General features: G+C 47.7%; 1 protein-coding gene across 5 annotated transcripts; it reads left to right on the top strand.

Moving 5' to 3' along the window:
* The first annotated feature begins 5 nt into the window (after positions 1 to 5).
* THAP4 (THAP domain containing 4) lies at positions 6 to 19,600 on the top strand. 5 transcript variants are annotated; one of them, XR_012624246.1, is made up of 7 exons: positions 244 to 666; positions 1,559 to 2,715; positions 11,515 to 11,674; positions 14,556 to 14,665; positions 15,993 to 16,096; positions 16,176 to 17,523; positions 19,269 to 19,600. XR_012624246.1 is itself a non-coding variant. In XM_074833358.1 (6 exons), exons 1-6 carry the CDS (start codon positions 24 to 26, stop codon positions 19,386 to 19,388), a joined length of 1,755 nt encoding a protein of 584 aa, XP_074689459.1. In that variant the 5' UTR covers positions 6 to 23; the 3' UTR covers positions 19,389 to 19,600. The 5 variants fall into 5 exon arrangements, 3 of the variants coding, with proteins under 3 accessions (XP_074689459.1, XP_074689458.1, XP_074689460.1); XR_012624245.1 differs by having other exon boundaries at positions 16,176 to 18,476; positions 19,269 to 19,390; XM_074833358.1 differs by lacking the exons at positions 244 to 666; positions 16,176 to 17,523 and adding an exon at positions 6 to 127.
* The last annotated feature ends 1,173 nt before the right edge of the window (positions 19,601 to 20,773 follow it).

Genomic DNA, 20,773 nt, shown 5'->3' with positions numbered 1-20,773 from the left:
AGAGAGGCAACGCGGAGACGGGAATGGTGCTAGACCAGGACCGGAGCCGGGGCTGGAGAAGGCGGCGTGGCGGCGAGTCAGGGCTCCTCTTGTCTCGCACGACGTCGGTGGGAGCGGCCCGTAACACGTACGCTCGGGGAAGTTCCGACATACGGGCGCGGCCATCGTGTTGTACGGAGCTGGCCGAGCCCCGCCTCTCTGCCCCCGGCAGGGTGACACCCTCCCCCCCCGCGGCCGCCCCTCTCAGAGACGCCTTTGACAGCTCGGCTGCCGCGGACCGATCGGCTCGTCGGGAGGCGGGAGCGCCGCAGCGCCGAGGAGGCAAGCGAGCGGCGCTGGGAGCCATGCCCTCTCCTTCCCCACCCGCCGCACAGCATCGGCGCCGTACGGCGGCGCCTCGGCCAAAATGGCGGCGGCCGTGTGGCGGCCGCCATCTTGGTTGACGGCGATGCCGTACAGAAACCCCTTCCCCAACGGCGGAGGGGTGGCCGGGGTGACCTGGCTCCGCCATCTTGCTGTACGGCTGCGGCGGCCCGGGCCGGCGGGCGGGGGCCGGGGCGGGCCCGGCCGGCGGCGGCGGCGGCCGGAGATGGTGATCTGCTGCGCCGCCGCCAACTGCTCCAACCGGCAGGGGAAGGCGCACCGGGGCGCCGTCTCCTTCCACAGGTAAGGGCGGCCGCCCGGCCCGCCTCAGCCCCGCCGCCCCCGGCCCTCCGCAGGTGCCGCGGCCTCCCTCATCCCTCGGCTCCGTTCCGGCCTGGCCGCCGGGCTGGGGGCGGCGGCGTCCCCCGCCGTGCCTGCCCGTCCCTCCCCGGCACCTCCGGGCCCCGAGCGGCAGCAGCCGCCCTTTGTTTCCGTCAGTGCGGGGACCGGCTCCAGGGTCCTTCACGCCTCCCGCAATCGGCTTGGCAGCGGGGAGTTCCCCCGCGCCGCCGCAGGGCCTGGGCCCCAGGCTCCCGCCTCGGCCTGTCCGTGTGTCTGTCCCCACACCCGCCCCGCCTCGGCCTGTCCCCCCGCCGCAGAGGCCTCGCTGGGGATGCTGCCATAGGTGAGTCCCTAAGGGAAGGTGGTTATCTCAGGTGACTGATGCGAGCCCCTTTGGAAAAGGCACCTCGTTCAATTCCTCGGGGTCTTTTTTCCAACCCAGGCACTTTTACACCTTCTTAAATATACCCGGTGTAAACATCAACAGGGTTATGGAGGCAGCGAGTGGACGATGTGTTGACCGAGCTGGGGTGTTTTGCTGTTTGTTGCATCCTCGTTGCTTGCGGACAGGCTGCTGCGTTCGTCATAGGGTAGATGAGCAGCCGAATAATGGGTCGCTTGCTGATGAAAAGGGAAACGACGCTTTTTAGTTCTGTGCTCTTTGTGGAGCTGTTAACGGAGGGAACAAATAGCAAGTGTTTTGGCCCAAAGTGACATAATCCTCAAATGAGCGTAACCTGTTAAAACACAGCTTTCACCAGAATTTCCTAAACCTAAGAGCACCAACCCTTCTCATTTCCAAAATGCAACTGATTTTTTTCATGGCTTTTGTCTTTTTGTTTTTTCTTTTTAGATTCCCTCTGAAGGATTCAAAGCGTCTGATTCAGTGGCTAAAAGCTGTTCAGAGAGACAACTGGACTCCCACGAAGTATTCATTTCTTTGCAGTGAGCATTTCACCAAAGACAGTTTTTCGAAGCGGTTGGAAGACCAGCACCGGTTGCTGAAGCCCACTGCTGTCCCTACTATTTTCCAGCTTGTAGAAAAAAAACACGACAACCTGGATTATGTCAGAAGCAGAAGAAAAATAGCAAGCCAAGTGCCGCTGCAGGATGGAGAAGACCCAAGGGAAGGAGGCTGTGAGGTAGTTCAGAGGACCTCGTCTTCTGGCCAGGACTTCATGGTGATGCAAGGGACGAAAGAGATGGAGGAGGCGACTTTGCAAGCCGAAATTGGATCAATGTCTGAGGAGGAAGAGAACCTCCACAGCCAGCTGGACGGCCCTCGGAGAAGGACGTTAGGTGATAATTTGGTTGCAAAGCCTGGACCGCAGAAAAAGCCTGAGAGGTCTTCTGTAGAGGACTGTCCTAAAGCCACCTGGACGGGGAGCTGGGTAGCAGACAGAAGTGGTGTGTCGGTCGATGACTTCACGCCTCCTGCCCCTGGTGCCTGCAAGTTCATCGGCTCCCTTCATTCTTACAGCTTTTCCTCGAAGCATGCCAGAGAGAGGCCGTCTTTCCCAAAAGAGCAGCTAGAAAGGAAAAGGCCAAAGAGAGACGTGGAGCCAAGCTGCAGCAGCCATCTTACAGGACACGATAAGGCTGTAGCGGAAGGCTCCCCTACTTCATCCCTCACTGCAACCCCTCAGAAACCTTCCCAGGGTTTGTCAGCATCCCCAGCAGACCTTACCCCTCAGCCCGCCGCTGAGGCTGTGGTGGGGCGGAAGGGTGACACAGATGCCAACCCCATGTCAATCAACGAGGTCATCATGTCGGCCTCGGGAGCGTGCAAGCTCATCGACTCCCTCCACTCGTACTGTTTCTCCTCCAGGCAAAGCAAAAGTCAGGTGTGCTGCTTGCGTGAGCAGGTGGAAAAGAAGAACGGGGAGTTGAAACTTTTGAGGCAGAGGATCAGTCGCTCTGACAGTCAAGTCAGGAAGCTGAAGGAGAAGCTAGATGAGCTGAAGAGGATCAGTTTCCCTTACTTGAACAGCCTGCTATCCCAGGACTGTGGTCAGTATTCCCAGTGGCTTTGCGCTGAGGCAGAATTCACCATTTTCTTAGCAATAAGAGGCTGTTTAAGTTAGAGGTTGTAAAGATGTGATGGAAAAAGATAAGAGAAAGGTACTTTTTTGGAAGGAGAAGTAGTAGCTTGTGTTATACCAACAGATAGAGGTGAAAGAATTAGGTTTTTGTGTACACGAGCTACTTCTTATGACCCAAAAGTTTCCGAGATGATTCCTGGTGTGGAATGGGAAGTTAGGTTGTGGTGTTGCACAGTCTTGATGATTTTTTTTTTTTTCTTCCCTGGATTATTTTAACTTCTTTGTGACTCAATAACACCTCTTAGGATTTGCCTTCCTTTGGAATGTGCCTGTAAATTTTTTGTGTGTGTTAATGAGCTGTCATGGGCAGCAGGTATCTGGGAAAGCTGTTGTAGTCTTCTCCAGTGATGTAAGAAGTACTTCTGGTCTTAGATTTCATATGCTGCATTCAGTACTCGGGATATATAAAATCTAAGTGAGGTGGTAGTTATCAAATATGATGATGTCATGATACACAGTGAGATCACTTTTCGTGACTGAATGTCTGTGTTTGGTTTGATCATTTCCTCCCTCGGAAGGCAGAAGAAGTCAGGAAATGGATAATAAAGTGGGAAGAGATGGAGAATGACTTCTCTGTCAATTAAAAAAAATAATAAATTGAGACATCTGAAAATGTAGGGAAACTCAGCGAGAGACGAGGTCGTGTAAAAAGGTTGTGGAGAAGATGAATCAGGCCATAGCCCTTTCTCTTGCAAGAAAAAGTGCTTTAATATACAGCTGATAAAACTTCTGCACAATGACTCTAGTTGCAAGATACAATTTGGGGGAAGAGTTTAGGAGCATCTAATGGTGTTTGATGTTTGTGTGGCTGCTGAGAAGATGTTGGGTTGCCTTGTGAAGGATGCGTGACTTGGGGCTTTCTTGAAGCGGAAGTCACCCATGGATGCTAGATATCCCCTGTGGTAATTCTTGCGTATTCTTTAGGAGAAGAAACCTCATGGCTGCTTCTAAAGCCATGGACGTGGTCAGAAACGTGATACTGGCATAGGCAGACCCATTCTCCACACTATTATAGCATGGCCTGCTTCCTCACTCAAGTGCAAGAAAATAAACCCTGACAAAATTCTTGAAGGTTGATACCTAACAGTACTTTTCCAACATGTTTTTAATTTTCCAGAGTATGGGAAAACTCACACTTTGTTTTGGGTAGAGGGGGGAGAAGAATCTTTTTCCCCTGTGGGAAATCAACATAGTCTTATTTGTACCTTCTGGTCTGTATTTTTGTTTTGCTTCAGTGTCAAACTAAAGAAAATAGTACAATTTTAGGGTTCTGTAATTGTCACTTTTATATATATATATATATATATGGAAAAAGGGTGTCTAGCTTTGGAATACCTTCAATGAGACACTAATTGCAAAAAGAGCGTCCTGAAGTAAGTTTTTCTTTGTTCTAGTAAGCACTATGGATATTTCTTCGTCTTTCCTGAGATGTATGTTCTTACACATACGTCTTTGAGAATGTGAGAATTATATATTAAGAATCTCTTCTATAAGAACATAAGAATTACGTATTCCAATGTAATTTTTTTTAATGAATTGACCAACTCATTACGTGTTCTGCTGCCTTACCAACAGAAGTGGACATCAATATGTGAAAATGAACCATTTTGGTGATTGTAGCTTGGTGCGATGGGAAGTTCTTGTGGAAGCCTTTGGCTGGTGACTTTTTTAAAGGGTTTGTTGGTAGCTGGCTGGTTTGGTTTTTTTTTTTTTTTAGCTTAATCTTGGTGTTCTTCTGCCTTGCATTATTTTTTGTGTGCAGTCAAAATACCTGATTAAGTGCTGCTGCTGGGCAGAGTCCGGTTTATGCCTAGACACTAAGTTTTACTGAATTCAAGAAAGGCTTTTTGGTATTAATAAGAATACAGTTAGGTAACATATTAAGTTAATAATAATTGTAGTCTTTGTTAGTAGCTACATTTCAGTTGTCCTAAATCATTTGATGTGTGGTTGAGGTGATGTTATTAGCTGTGAACCTGAGCCTGCATATTTTTTTCTTCTAAAGGCAGTGTGGTGGGGATGGGGAGTGTGAGTAAAGTGACTGACTGGACTGACAGTGCAGGCTGTTACATGTCTGCATCCCAACTCCACGGGCTGCAGGACCTCTCTTTGCTGCTGCCTGACGTTCAGCCGCTTCCACAAAATCACAGGCAGAAAAATGAGCTTTAGGCCCGCGCCCTTGAAGCAGACCTTCATTTTGATACTAGTTCTAAACTGGTATTTTCCTCCAGTGAGACAAGGAAATATCTGCTGCCTGTATCCAAACTACAACCGGCTGGAAAGAGCAGGTTTCTGCAGAACTGCTGCACACGCAGTCCCTGCCAGCCACACTTGAGGATTGGTGACTCAGTCTGGATGAGTTTGGCTCACAGCGTGCTCGAACTGTCACAATGCGCTCAAGCGGTGTTTCCCAGCCTGTCTTAACAGGGGGATTGACTAACTGGTTTTAGCAGAAGCCCTGCGCTGTTTCCTGCACAGCTGCCACAATGACCTTTTCCATCTAAACTTTGAATTTGCTTGCTTGTGTAGCAGGAAAATATTTCCTTCTGTTTCGTGGGCCACTTCTGAGATCCATGGACCAAAGTTTGAGGAATACTTCCAGCCGAGGAGCGTGGTTAGGCACAGTGCACCAGGCAGAATGAGGTTAGATGCATCTTCTGAACAACAGCATGCACTGGGAGAAGTTAGGGAGAGCCAGCGAGCAAATGTGGATCCACTGTCCGGGTGAAGGGGAGACTATTCTAACAGCACTGTCCTCTGATACACAAGTCCTATCTGACCGTCTTGTTCTAATTGAAGGTTTCGCAGCTCTGCTGTATCGTACTCCCCCAGTGCTAGCACAGACAGGAGATCTGAGATGCTCCTTTCACAAGATCAGGTCGTCTTAACATGCTCAATTTTGGTCCTTTTTGTAAAACTACATCTCCCAGCAGGCACTGGGATAACTGTCTTACCTAATGATGAGATCACTTCCCATATAGCCATCTTACCAGCCCTGCGCAAAACACTTGCTGGTGAGCAAAGGTGGTTAGAGAACTAGACCAAGCAGTAGAAAAATAACTCTGCAAACTATGGCTGGCAGTGGAGCAAACGCAGGTATGATTCCATGGGATTGAAGTGTCTGTATTTATCAGAGAGGTAAAGCTGTTAGAATTCAGCCATTTGAGCATATGTGGAGCCTCTTCCACACTGCATGTCTGCTTTCACGAAGGTCACATTGAAGGCAGAAGACTGCAAAGTGAGGCCGTGTGAAAAATGGTTAGAATTTTGCTAGGAATCTGCAGGAAATCATATTTCCTTCCAGCTTAGGTTTGTCCTTAAATATTTGTACAAAGCCAGCATAGAAATGAGGTTATTTATAATACTTTTTACATGTGAATGAAGTATAGTTGGTGAACTTTGGGGACAAGCAGAAGGACTCGAACATTAAATGTGTGGTTTTGTGCAGAGATGGAATCCTGATGCCTGGTCTGTGGGGCCTGAGGTGGTGTTTCCCATCAAGGTGGCAACAGGTTTTCACTCATGTTGCAGAAAACAAACAGCAAAATCGTGTTCCTCAGTGGCAGTGAGAAGAGAAGTGGGGTTGTGCAAGGATGCGAGATGCTGTACTTTCATCTGTCTGAGCAGGACTTGAACAGCAACAGGTCCCTGTCCAGTTTAGCTTGAAAATGAAACACTTACAATGGATCACAGAGATGTGCTGTCAGTGGAATGGGCTCTACCAGGGCAGGCACTGCTAACCTGGGAGCTGCATGTTAACTTGGAGCTAGATTTTGGAAGAAAAATGCTTTTATTCCAAGATGGCAGGTGATTATTTTATTTTTTTTTCTGCCTTGTCTGGGATGGGAACGGCCAGGGTACAAGGCTGGTCAATAAAGTGGGTGTTAGAAAGAACAAGGGAGCTATAAAGTAAGCTAAGAGTGAGATAAGGGTGAGAATATGTGTGCATAGGTTAAGAGCAGGGCTGAATCTGTGGCAGAAGGCATCACGAGAGAGGCTGGGTGAGACTTCACGGCACCTATGGCCTGAGCAGGCGCTGCCCTGCACGGGTGGGTGCTGGGCTGCCTCGTGCTCGAGCAGGCACCGACCTGGTACGCAGCAGGTTTGGGCCTTGGCTGAGCAGGGACATGGCTCTTTCACTGCCCCCTTGGAGAGAGAGAAAGGCGGTTGAAAGGGGGGAAACAAGACCTTTAGCTCTGCTGTTGTCTTTTTTTTTCAGTGGAATGGTCTTGTCTTTTCTAGTTGTGTGTTGTTTTTTTTTTTTTTTTCTAATAGCCTATACAGCTTGTGCATTAAGCATTTAGTTCTGCAGTGAGTTGGCAATGACTCACAACAAAAAACCAGCTTGCAACTAGGAAGCGATGAAAATGCAAACTAAGGAAAACTCGGGAGAAAGTAAAACATACTGAGATAAACTCAGGTAGGATGTTCAGGTTTCTCATAACAGTGTATAATTTTAAAAATGTTTTCTCTGTATTTTGTAACGCAGGAGAACTCTGACAGCGACTACAGGCACTGGGGCATTTTACCACAGAGGTTAGAAACAGAACACATTGGGGCTTGGCCATGAAATTAATTACTAAGGCTGTAAGGTGAAAATTGGTGAATATAACCACATTCCCAGCTTTTAGAGCAGAAATGGAGCTAGAGCATGTCAATGCTAAGGATGCTGTACTGGTTTACTGAGGGGAGCATCAGCAAAGTGCATAAAGAGGTGGAACACTCAGGGAAGGGCAGCAGAGTACAAAGGCCCCTTCTGTACTTAAATATGGAAAGAGTATGACAGATGAAAGAAAATGAACTGGAACCTTGATGATGATGATGATTTAAATCCAGTAAGCGACTCAGCTGAAGAAAGGACTGCAGGAGGCAGCCCAGCTGTTGCTGTAGACCCTGCACTTTGGAGACTGAGAAGGTTCTGTGTGAGTTGGTTTATATTTTGTTTGGGATTTTGATTTTTTGTTTTTTTTTTGTTGGGGTTTGTGGTTTTGTTGTGGGTTTTGTTTTTTTTTTTTTAAGTTTCCTGCAGCAAGTATTCCCCAGCTTAGGGGAAATAGGTTAGCTGCCTTGTTAGCAACCAGATGGCTGCTCACTCCGCAGTTGTGCTGATAAAGCTGAGTAGGAATTTGTTCCGGTGTAGCTTTCTGTGCCAGGCATCCCACTTGAGAGCCGTGCTGGCTGAAGCCTGTGTAGACATGGCCCGAGGGGGTTGTCCAGCCGCTTTGTCTGGTTTGTCTCATGGCAGGGAGAGCACTCTTTCTCCTGCTACAAAGCGTGGACAGCCAGTTACAGGGCTGACCTTGTTACAGCACGGGGAGGGATTTGACTTCTAAACCCTCTGTGAATGGGAAAGATGTGGAAACAGTCTATCTGCGAGTTCAGAGGGATCAAGTAGGGTCAGATGGTGAAATGGAGCTGACTCGTGTGCCCGGAACCTGGGCATGGCAGTTTTGGCCTGAGTGGCTTCCTGAAGAAAGAGATCTAGGTGATCAGGTTGCTTATGTGCCTGTGTTTTTTGTCTTCCAAGCTGTTGCAACTTGTGAGTGTTGTGGCTGATTTCAGTCATTTCATAGAGGAGCTGGAGGTCTCAGAGGTGCTGGGTCCCTATCATCTGGTAGGGAAAGGTGACTCCAGGAATGTCCTTGTTAAGAAGGAGGCTGTAGTGTGAGCTTTCCTCTTATTAGATAAAAGAGAAACTCTGCATATGGATGCAAGAGAACCAGTATTAAGAGGACCCCATCTGATTCTGAAGTTTTAAACATGCGGAAGGGTGGTCAGTGTCTCTTGCACTGCAAGTTCTCAGACATGGTTAGTATTCTTGAAATTGTCACACACTTACTTTTTAAGCCATAGTAGTGAGTTGTTTGTAAAAGTGATGCACCAAGAGTTTAGAACTTTAAAAAGGGAAGTACACGCTCCTTTGTCAGTGAAATTCCTCTTGACAGTGACAGCATCTATAAACCTTTTGCTTAAAACAAAACATTTCAGCAGACAAAAATATTTTCCTTTTTAAATTCTGCTTTTCATTGCTACCCACCCCAACCACAACATAAGAAGCAAAGTTCTTTTCAAATCACCACTTTTATTCTTCTGATGGACTCATTCAGCCTCCATCCTGTCTGCCTCCCCCACTCTTGCTTTTGCACTCTCAGCTCAACCCTCTGGCACAGAAAGCTGCCAGGGAGAAAAAAGGACTTAGTCCACTAGTCAGAGATCAGTACCGAAGGTAAGAAGAACACTGTACAGGACGTGATCAAGATGTGTTTGCTCTTCTGCACTTCACTGAGTCTCTGGTCCTTATTCCTACCAGCGCTTCTGTTGCTCTCTGCTTTCCCAAGTGACATAAAAACTAAAAAACTCATGTTGGCTTCACTGCCATCCAGGTAATTTGGAAGAGTAGTAATGGTCGCTTGGGCATGTTGTTTGCCCAGATGGTGTAGACTTCAGGATATACAGTTACATCTTCACTTTTCACTCTTTGGAAGTGAGACTAGCTTGCGTGGTCAAGCACCTCCACCGAGGCTGGATGGGGGGTCAAGCTGTGGGTGCTGGAAATGATTCTCTTGGTTTATGACAGAGTCTAAAGAGTGGAAATGTCTAAAGCCATTTATTTCATGTATCGTTTTGGTGCTTTTTCCTGAAATGCTGCAAGGTTGGTAAGCAGAAGAAAATGAAGTACTCTATTACAAGAAGTCTGTGACGGAAAGCATCCCTCTCTAGGCTTTGTTGCCACCTCCTGACCCAGGAGAGGGCAGCAGCAGCCCAGGCTGCAGTCTCTTCCAGCCTTTCCAGAGCTTTGCTCTTCCCTTCCGCGCTGGGAGTTTGAGTCTGCAAAAAGCTTGTAAAGAAATGCAGTGTCTGCAGTAGCAAGTGAAAGGCAAATACCAATTGGGTGGGGTAGCGATACTCTCCTTGCTCGCAAAACTGCATTCTCTCAACATGAACATCGAAAGGGAAACTGTTCCTAAGAAGCAGTGTAGAAGTTTGGGGTTTCTTGTAGCAATAATTTTGGACTTATATTATCGGTCATCACTGTGTAAAGGTCTTTGCACCAGAAAATAATCTGTTGTTTTGGTTGCTCGCAGTACAGGTGGAAGGTAAGTACAGTGAAGTGCTGCCTGGTACACTAACACCACTGTATGGATTGTAGGAACTCCTTACACTTGGTAAGCTGGTGGTGAATGCACAGGCTGGCAGGATGGTCTGTGCGAAGGCTGGCTCTGATGCCATGGGTTTTTATCACCTATTTCATAGTGAGCTCTCCTGTTTTCTCATGTTACTTCACTTGCAAAATACTTCAGGATAAAGAAGAGTAATTAGCAGCATCTTGCTGATGTGCCAGCTGGCTTTCTAAACCTGCTATCAGTAGGAGAATAAATAACTAAAGTGATAATTCTCTTCTACCTGGGAAAGTTTCTGTTCCCTCTCCTTTGGCATTCCAGGTGTGGACTCTCCGTTCTTCCTCCTCCCCCATTGTTTTTACCCTGACGTTTGGGACGGAGCACAGTGAAACTCAGACTGATCAAGCAAATTTTTACCCACAGCATCGCCTTTTTAGGTCATAATTTCTCCCTGCAGCTGAGTCCATGCCTCTCAGACCAGCCGGACAGGTAGCTTGTTCTTGTATTAGGCAATATCACTAGGTGTGGAAAACAACCCCCTTCAACTCCCACCCTGCCAGTATGAGTCATTTATCATGTGAGTGGGAGAAGGACATGCTTTAAGTATACTTCAGTCATAACATAGCTAACCTAGAGTAGTGGGCCCCTCACTTCTGTTGGTATTGGTCTTTCCTGAGATCACATGGGTGCCCTATTGTTTTCCTGGCTTACACCTTAGGAACGGATCTGCTTTGCTGTTCACATAGCTTTAAATTGTCTGCCTCCATTTCTCTGATATATTTTTTCTTTCAGGTCACACCCTTTGAAATCACAGCAAAGTGCAAAACTGTTGTTTATTAAAGCTCTTCTAAAATTATTCCTTAAAGAAGTTTTAACTTTGTGAAACAGACCTTGGTTGCTTCTTAATAAATGCAGTGACAAAGAGAAGTTGCTTTCTCTTCCATTCATGCTTTAGCTTGCAGGCACCCTAGTCTTCTTAAAATGGTTCATTTAGCCTTAGTCCAGCGCCTAAACAGAACAACTTCTGAATGATCCCTGTCTCTTTGTACAAGTGTGGGTCATTGTTAACATCTTCAAAAAAATTACAGCCAGACTTTGATCTTGAATATGTATGCAGCCTGATGTTCCTCTGAGGTGAGGACTCGTTTCCTTTGTCTCTGAGATAAACAGGAACGATATGTACAGAGTGCTTGAGGAAAAAGCAGGCCAGAGCATTAGAGAGTTAATTATCATTTAGTGGTAATTCTTTATGCTGAGATTTCAGTGTTCTTCCTTGCATGTAGATGGGAGGGGGATTTCTCTTCAGATCAAGTTACAGAGAGAAGTCAGAAATGGACCACGTGGAAGAGTGCTCTATGTAAGGCCAAGAGCAGGTTTGAAAACAGACCTATTTTCTGTGACTGTTGTTCCCTGTCTACCCTTGCACCTTGGCATTGATGCTGCTCTAGAGAAAAGCATTGCTGCTGCACTGGACCATTTCTGAGGTGTTTTGTGTTCGCCTCCACCCAGCTGTAAGCAGCTCACAGCAAGCTGCAGATCACAGATCCCTGAATTTTCTTTCTTCATTCTTTCTTCTTCCTCCACAGAGACTCCCCAGCTGAATCCTGTGATGGAGCCCCTGTCCTGGATGCTGGGCACCTGGCTGTCTGACCCGCCAGGAGATGGCACCTTCCCTACAATGAAGCCCTTCCAGTACCTGGAAGAAGTGCACATCTCTCATGTGGGGCAGCCCATGCTCAACTTCTCGTAAGTCTAGGGGTTTATCTATGTTGGCAGCAGCTTTTGGATCAGAGCAGGCATGGCTTCAGTGAGATTCGTTGGTTGTGTTTCTTTTCCAGTGGCAAAGTAAACAAGTTTTCACCTACCAAATAAGACGACGTAATGATACGTGACTGCATGCTCTGCCTTTCGTTTTCCTTTAAAACTTGTGATTAATTGGCGTGCTGTTGCAACATACCCAGAGCTGCACACCTGCAATCACTGAAGATTCACTAGCCCAGGGGTACAGTGCGCTTCTACAGAGCTTTTCAAAAGTGAGTTCACACACCTGTGAACTTGTGCAGAAGCACACACGTACAGGACCAGGACTGTGGCCATGGTGCAGTGTACTGTTCTTGTGCCCCATCAGTCTTGTGGGTTACATAGTGAGAAGTAACTCAGGGTGCTGTGAATGTGACTGTAAGTTAAAATAGTGAGAGGAACTTAAGGTACCAAAAATGGCCCCAGCATGGACATTGCCATTTGTGCAAATTCCTTACCTGCCTTTGAAAGACTGGTGATCCTTCCACTTTAATGTGATGTGCACTGGGTGCATACGTTAGCCAAAAGATGTACTGTCCTCATGGCCAGAAAAAATCCACTGTTCTTCTTGCTGGCGGTAGCTGTCTAGTTAGAAATGAATCTTCAGGTAATAGCATTACAACTGTTATCATTCTGCTTTGTGAAACTCCCACTTACAGATACAATAAATGAAAGAGCTATGTATGACATGGCTGCCAAGTTTGTCCATTTTAAACCGTGGTCCTCAGCCTTCACCATCGTAAAAATCTGAGGAAAAATTAGTATTTAACAAACTATGTGGATTAGAAGGCAGATAGCTTAACTGCTTTGGCTGCAAGTAATTGTTCTAAGAATAATTAAAAGAAATCTGGAGGAAAAGAAGTGACATGTTAGCTAACTGTTCAGTGCTGCTCCAGTACTCATTTGGGAGGGGTGAGTTGGAAAGTTGGTTGCTTTGAAAACCAGAGAAAAGAATAATTACAAGGTGCCAATGCTGTGTGAAAGATGCCCTGTGTTCCTGGCATGCCTGTTCACTGTGACAGAGCTGCCAGCTCAGCATGTGACATTTTTAGTCCAGCTTCCAAAAGAAACAAACCTCTGGCAATCATGCTCTGTCTACACCTCCCTCTCCAACTTTTGAACAGTTGCTGATTTGAGTCGCTTTTTTTTTTTTCCCCCCCCCCCCCCTTTTGTGCCAAAGAGATAGACACCTTGGAGCTGTTGAGCTCTGGGAAGCATCAGGAAAATAGGCAGCAGTGCCACTTGACTGTTAGAGAACAGTTTGTGTGTCTCTTGAATACTCCAAGCACTGCAAAAGGGCTGATTTAAGTTCATTCCTCCTCTGATTCTAGATAATCCCACCATGAGGCATGAGTCCATAGGGTACCCCGCTTCACTAGCTGCTGAGATTGCTAGGACAGTCCTTAGGGGTGCAGCCCTGCACCGTTGATAGAAGTCATTCCTGGTTCTTCCAATAATCGTGGTTAAAAGGAGACATCCTTTATATAGAAACAAAGCCAAGCAGGAGGAGTAATTTGTGTATTTGTACCTAGGGGACATTGCAGAGCCAGAAGCAGCTGCAAGGCACCCAGGCTCCTCCCTAGCTGCATGCCTTGGCTGTGCTCCCCCTTCCTTGTCTCCAGTTCTTCGAAGCCCAGGGGTTTCTGGTACACTGTGTAGGGGTGCCACGTGCTACACCTTGTGCTGCTGGTCTTCTAGGAAATGTTGACTCTGCGTGATTCATTATATTTTCCTTCACATAGGAAACACTTGCTCTGGACTTTTCTGCTCTCAGTGCTTTAATAAATAACTGCTCCAGCTTGCCACGTGCCAGTGCCTAGACAAGCCCCTTGGTCAAGCTCTTCCTGCACACTTGTCCTGTTACTGTTGGGGTGGCCGCTGACGATGCAGTATATCCCCAGTCCCAGGACAGGTCATGATGGCCAAGGTGACTGGTGTTGGCTGTTTCCAGCAGACACATCCCAGTTGCACAGCAGAGGCATGTGTGGAAACTGCTGTCGCGTGAGGGAGTTCTGGGTGCAGATTTAGCAGCAGCAGCTCTGAGGTTGTCTCTTGTCTCCTTTCCTGTAGAAGGATGCAGAGTGGGAAATTCTATGAAAAACAGTATGAAAAGAAGCAAGTTAGTCTAGACTAAAGAAACACCAATAGGATAGTCCACTACATTATATAGATACCCAGCTTGCTATTGTGTTTAAGCTGCTGTTTAATTCAGTTACCTGTATAGACTCAGGAATGCTGTAGTACTAATACAGTATATGAACATGTGTGATATATAATCACATTATGGGTGACCAAGCATACAACTTTGAGGCCTCATGAAGAACAAATAGGAATCTGAGCTGAAATTTTTTTCTTTCTGAAGGGGGTAGTGGGAGAAATAAGTCTGCTCTGTAACTGCCTGCAGCAAGTAATTTGCAAAAAACACTAGCCTGCCAGGTTTAAAAGCTAAATAAAGATGATATTGTAATTCCAGATATTTATTTGAGAAGAAGAAGTATTTGAGACAGAGTATGGCTTCAGCATCAGTGAAATGTCTGACTTCCTGAGAGAGTTTGAGCTAGCTCTTAGAAAGATCCAGGAGCTCTGACAAATCTGAAGCTTGAACTTAAATAACTAACTCCAGCTCTAAAAAATAGCTGTGCCTGTAAAGTAACCATATTTTTACACACTTACATCTCCTGACTGTGAAGCGTTGTCAGTCTTTTACTCTTCAAAGAATACTGCAGGCAATCATGTGGCTAAGTAAAATACTGTTTCCTCTGAGAGGAAACCAGGTCAAACGCTGTATTTTCAGTGGAACAAACAGCAGCTTTTGTATTCCCCTCAGGTTCAACGCCTTCCATCCAGACACCAGGAAGCCCATGCACCGAGAATGTGGATTCATCCGCCTCAAACCTGACACTAATAAGGTGGCCTTCATCAGTGCCCAGAACACAGGTACACAGCTGATATCCACACTGGGGAAGAGAAGAGCTTCTTACCCTGCTGTGCCATTTCATCGCTTTTCCAGAAAATGATTGCACATCTCACAGTTTCCTTTAATTTATTTTCACTGTGGGTTCACTGAAGGCACAGTGAAAACAAATTAATAAATGAGCTTATGTCAAAAGCACTGAGTTTCTAGGACTGGCTATGTGGCTTTTCCCAGACAGTGTGGCTTTCTAGCTTTCTGTGACAGGAAAGGACTGCAAGTCAAAATACTGCTCATGCAGGAGACTTGAGCAGTGTCCTTTCCTTAAATGATCAGTTGGTATTTGCAGATTTAGCTTTGTAAACCAAAAGAACGCCTGCCTCTGTGACTGCAATTGCATTCTGAGTCTTAATGATGACAGGTGATGAGTGGCCAGTCACGTTCTCGATGCCTTCATAGCATCCTGGTCTTTTTTTGTGGGGAGGCAGGGGGAACATGTACAGATAAGAGCATTCCCACTGCTCCCGTGAGTTGGCCACAGTTGTCCCTGGGGTAGGAACAGAGAGACGCATGCCTTGGTTCATGAGCTCCTGGGTCTGGAGTCCTCCTATTGCTAGTGTCTTATCTGGCCAGCTGCTCTCCTAAGCAAGGTCAGACTTAACAGCCCACTTAAACTGTTGTTGCCCCTGTCAACATCTGCCATATTTGATTCTGCGGTGCAGGGTAGAGCTTGTGGTCCTGACAAGGTGGGGCTGTGGTGGTTTTAACCCCCACTTGCAGCCTCTCCACCCAGGAGTGTTTGGTGTGACCCGTATGGCAGGTTCCCTGTTAGAGACCCTGCCCGGGCTGTGGCACTACCAACAGCCTCCGCAGCGCTGTAGCAGGGGAGCTTCTCTCCTACTGTTCCCTTAATCTTGGAGAGTAATCTCAGTGCAGTCTTCTTCCTCAGCTCCTAAACTAGGAGAATCTCCCACTGTCTGGATGTGGTGTCTTGGTACTCATTACACACCTTACAGGGACTGAATGAGAGAGAGAACCACATCTAAATTGTAAGTGAAAGAGTGTTTAAACCCAGTTGATGCTTAAATTTCCATCTAAAACACCGGAGCAGGTGCTGAAGGGAAAACGGCCAGTTGCAGCATGATACTCATCCCACAGGGTATGAGTAAGTCTGGCTGGATTTTTCAAAGCAGCATTACATGTCAGAGGTTGTATGGATTTGCAGTTGTGTGTGCTGGGTCAAATAAAATCATTCTTTAGGGAGAATAGTGGTCTATTACGTAGCCTAATAATTGTGACATTGTTAAGTAACCTTTGTAGCCTAATAATATATATGACCTTGCTTCTCACTAGGGCTGGTGGAGGTGGAGGAAGGGGAGGTGAATGGACAAGAGCTGTCTATAGCTTCTCACTCCATAGCCAGGATCTCCTTTGCCAAGAAGCCCCACGTAGAGCAGGTGAGTGCACACATAGCATTGCTAGCCGCAGAAGGTGTCTAGTTGAGAGGATAGGTTAATTAGCATGCTTTAATTACAGATTGCCATCAAGAGTTCTTGGAAATATTGCATGGCATCCTGGATTATCCTTTCTGTAACAGCCTTCAGAAGATATTTTGTACATTACAAGATCCAGAGGGATCGTTAAGATAAGAACTGACGCACCGAATCAGACCAGCCAACCCAGAATCCTGTCTCCAGCAGTGGCCAGTAGCAGGTCCTTAGGGAAGAGAATAGGAAAGTCTTGTCTAAATACCCTCTTATGGCAGCGGTGTTACTTAATGCTGGCTTCCTGGTTTAATTACAGTATGAGGACGCACACATAAGTTACATCCAGTATTGGACCTCATCAGGATATTTTAGGGCTGCCTGCCTTTCACTGGAGCTCCACCTTGTCTTTGCACATCTCGCTTGCTTTTCAGTGCATTCACAAGTTGCTGTGCGCTCTCTTCCCATCTCTGGCTGCTTGGCATGGCTGGCACTTGCTGTCAGCTCCAGTCTTGGCTGACTGCTTCTTGGTTTTGACTTTTTTTTTGTGTGTGTGTAGCGTTAGGTTTGTTGTGGGTACAGCCAGGTGTGAGTAAGATGCTGGAGTCAGTGGGGCATACTGAGGTCACTCTGGAAGCCTGGCTGTCACATATGAAGTTGTCTTGGCTGACTAGCAGCAGAGAAAGACAGGAAAGTTGAACAAGCTCTCACAAAGAGTAGGTTCTTGCATCTGTTTTGTTTTCTCTGATATCATGTGAACCAAGTGACTAACTGCAGTTGTTGAAGGGTGACAAGTGAGGTGTGGCTCTTGGGAGAGAAGACACTACTTTGATTGCAGCAAATACACTATTGTCTTATTCTGGACTTTAAGGCTTAATTTTGCAACTCACTCTAAAGCCAGCCCGTAGATAACTGAGAGCGCAAGTTTGTGCAGATGCAGCTGGTGTAATAAATGTGCTTCCGAAATTCACTGACATGCCAAAAATTGCATGTGCCTACACAAACAGTGTCCTAACTCTGGAAAGGCTGGTCCTAACTCCCCTGCCTTCAGATGCAAGTTTTAAGTTGTTGGGTTTCTCCTTTCCCAGAAGAGCTGTATTGCCTCCTTTCTATAGCAGGAGAAATAAAGCTGTTAAATACTATGGTTATCACCGAGGCAGCAGAGCTCTTAATTACAAACATTTAAATAAAATGGGCTGCCCTCTCAAGAGTCACTGCCTGAAATGTGAACAGATAGACTGGCAGGAGCAGAGGGGGGAGCAACAGAATCCAGCGAATGTCTTACTGGCTGAGGGCTCCAAGTCTGGCTTTGGCTGAAGGCTGGAAGAGGAAACCTCCTGAGCTGAAGGTCTGTGCTCACCTGGCACCTGAGGGCAGTTCAGGCCCACGTACTGGTCACAGTGAGTATCTGGGAGGCCCTTGCTGGTGAAGGAAGATGTGGAATGAGAGGGTGTGGCAGGTAACCAGCTCCCAGTGCGTTTTCTTCTTCACCAAGAACAGCACTAATTGCCCATGGAAACGAAGAGACCACAAGTATTGTGAGAAGGGCACGTGTGTTGCTGCTTTAGTTGCTTATTTTGAGAAAGCTTCACCGTAAAGTCACATTCCAGGGGGAAAGTGAAACAGTGGGATGGCTGTGGCTTGGCCGAGCCATAATTCAGGCAGGAAGACCTGTTCCCGTCCTATCTGATCAGCAAATATTAATCAAAACATAATTTGCGTATGACCCCGTTCCTGCTGTTGCCCCGTGAATGTCAGAACAGCAGCACATCCTCCACAGCCCCGCGTAGCTTTGCTCTCCGCTGGGAAGAACCTCCTGGAAGGGGGATGTGTTGGATGTTGGCACCAAGGGCACACTGCGGGCGTAGGAACGGATGTGTTAACAGAGGACACTGCCTCGGAGCACGCAGACTGGTGATAGCTCGTGGACATGCCCTTCAGTGACCTTAATTGGAAACGAATGCATTCACAACAGCCTCTGCATTTTAGGAATTTCTAAGTGGGGCTGGTTTAAGTGACTGCACATTAATCATACTTGCAGGTTATCCTGCTGTCCCCAGGGCTTTGTTTCTGTTCACTCCTGGGATGGCGTTCAGCACTGGAAGCAGCGGGTGGCCCCCAGGCAGTATGAGCAGCTCTTCCGGATGACGTGGAGAGAATCTGTGCTGAAAGCACGCGAAGGGCCGACGTGTTGGGTGCGCGGGGTCCGCGCCAAGCTGCCTCCTTACAGCCGCACTCGCTCGGGGCGCTGCCGTGCCCAGGTGTCATCCACGTGGTTATGTGGCTGTTCTCCTGCTGGGCCAGTGACACCCTCCAGCGTGTTCTTGTGGAACAGGAGCTGAAGTTCATAAAGGCTGGTCCCGCTTCTCTCCTTTATTTCAGCGCGACACCTAGGAGCAGACCTACAACCTGTGCTGAGCACTGCGGACGCTCAGCAGCTCCCTCCTCCACTTTGGAAGCTGCTGAAGCCCGGGTTCAGGCACCTGCTTACGTGGGTCCTAAGTGGTCCAGCTCCACAGGGCAACCCCAGATTGCCTCTGTGGAGGTTTGGTGCAGCACAGACAGACTTGCAGCCTGCCCAGGTGGAGAGACAGGGACAATGTCAGCTGCTGAGCCCTCTCAGTGGACAGCACTGCCCTTCCCTCCTGCCCTGGAGCTGAACACCCGCCTGGCTGCAGGCGCAAGCTGAGGCTCGGCAGGCTCCAGTCTCCCCACGTAACACGAGCAACGCCTTACTCTGGCACGATGTGGTGGCCTGCAGAGAGCCTGAGTGGTTCTGAAGGCTGCCTTGGGGACATTATCAGCGCAGAGCATCTCCCTAAGCTGCCAAGAGGCAGCCACTCTTCTGGTGGAGGGATGTTGGCCTGTCTGTGCTGAGGTGATGTCAGTAGTAGTGTCAGGACACGGCATTGCTCTGTGGATAATGGTTTTGGGACTTGGAGCTGGTATTTTGGAAAGGGCTGCCTGCTTTAGGAGACAAAACTCCTTGTTTACTAACATAGCTGTAGTGAGCATCTCCGTCCATCTGTAGTGCATTGACAGCAAAACACCAGGATGGCAAAGGGAAGGTAGAAGCACAGGTAAGGATATCAGCCTGTGAATGCTGTTTGCTTGACTGTTACTTCTTTTCTTACCCCCTTTTTAGATTACCAGAAAATTCAGGCTCAATTCCGATGGGAAACTCGAACAAACTGTCTCAATGGCAACCACTACGCAGCCCATGACTCAACACCTCCACATCACCTACAAAAAGGTGACGCCCTGACGCCAGGAGGGCTGGGCCTCCCCGCCGAGGGCGAGGAGCGGGGTATCATGCACCGAGAGCAGCAGCAGCTCGGGAGCACGGCATGGCAGACCCCGGAGCTGGCTGCCTGCGCTTGCCCCCAGGGCCGCAGAGCTGCCCGTCCTCTTGAGAATGTTACTCAGATGTTTCTGTAATGGTATATTAAAAAAAAAAATAAAAAGCTTTTATTTTTATGGCTGTGTCTTTGGGCGTGATTGCAGAGTCTTGCACTGCTCTGGCAGTGGTTACAGAGGGCTTTTTGGTGCATGTTCATTAGTAAGTGTCAGGTTGCAGATCCAACCTCCTGGGCCCTTCTCTGCAGTCTGAATAACGTCACAGGAGCAGCAGGATCAGGAATGGATTTGCACTGCAGGGACAGACCCTGAGAACTCCAGCTCCTGCCTAATGAAACTTGGCTTAAATATTCAGGGGGAGCACCTACACCTTGCTGTGGGCAGAGACAACTGTTGCAGGACCTGGTCCTGATGGTGCTGTCCTGCTGACTTGAAAGTACAGGGCAGTCCTGGAGGTCAGGACCAGACCTTGCTTATTCAGTGCAGAATATCACAAGAGTTTGGGTGACAGCTGTGAGCCAACGGGCAGCGAGAGAAACTGCAAACAGTGGGGATTGATCTCAGCAGTTCTTTTTTCTAACTTGGGAGTCGTGATGCAGCCTTTGACCTTCGTGAAATCTGTCCTTGAGTCCCTCAGCAGAGGGAGGCAAAGGTCTAGCACTGCTGGTCTACAGCAGAGGTAGGAGAGGTGGTTCTGGCTGCGTTTCTCCATCAATGGTCACCAAGGGCTTTCTGTGGTCGTTGTGCAGCTCTAGGAAGGCCTTGGCAGTGACATTTCTTTCTCACAAGCTTCCCAACTGTTGTGCAGAAACTATGAGGGCACGATGGGTCTGGTTTGTGCCTGTAGCTCTCTTTGGGGCCCAAGACCCACCTCAGCCAAAGGGATTTAAAACCTTTGTGGTTTTGGAGATGTCTGCTCTGGCAGCTCCCTGAGCTTCGTGGTGGCGTCCTCAGTGTATTTGCAGGGAGCACGAAATAATTCAGATAGGTGGTTTCAGCATGTACGGCTACAATGGTATTTTTCAGGAAAGTGGAGGAGGCGGCAAGTCAACAGATCCTGTGTTATATTTCTGAGCTCCTGTATTTGATGTTGAAAATGCTAAATGGGGGCAATAAATGATAGCACAGAAACTTCTCATGGTTCTGGAGATATCAGAAGGCTTTGGGGGAAGTGAAACAAAGCAATTGACAAAGTTTTTACTGTTAAGCAGGAATTCTTTATCAGCAGCGCTGGGGTCGCCCTGGGGATTCTCCACCATAAGGGCTCCCAAGAACCAGCAAGGGACATCAGTT

This window comes from Strix aluco, chromosome 9, assembly GCF_031877795.1.
Source record: "Strix aluco isolate bStrAlu1 chromosome 9, bStrAlu1.hap1, whole genome shotgun sequence".
NCBI lineage: Eukaryota > Metazoa > Chordata > Aves > Strigiformes > Strigidae > Strix > Strix aluco.
Note: the sequence above shows the minus strand (reverse complement) of the source record. Positions and strands in the feature narration are given on the sequence as shown.

Bases quoted from the DNA above. Each gene is read 5' to 3' on its own strand.
- THAP4 (XM_074833357.1), top strand. From the start codon at position 407: ATGGCGGCGGCCGTGTGGCGGCCGCCATCTTGGTTGACGGCGATGCCG. The intron at 667-1,558 runs GTAAGGGCGGCC...TTTTCTTTTTAG, and splicing joins GGCGCCGTCTCCTTCCACAG to ATTCCCTCTGAAGGATTCAA. The intron at 2,716-11,514 runs GTCAGTATTCCC...CTTCCTCCACAG, and splicing joins CCTGCTATCCCAGGACTGTG to AGACTCCCCAGCTGAATCCT.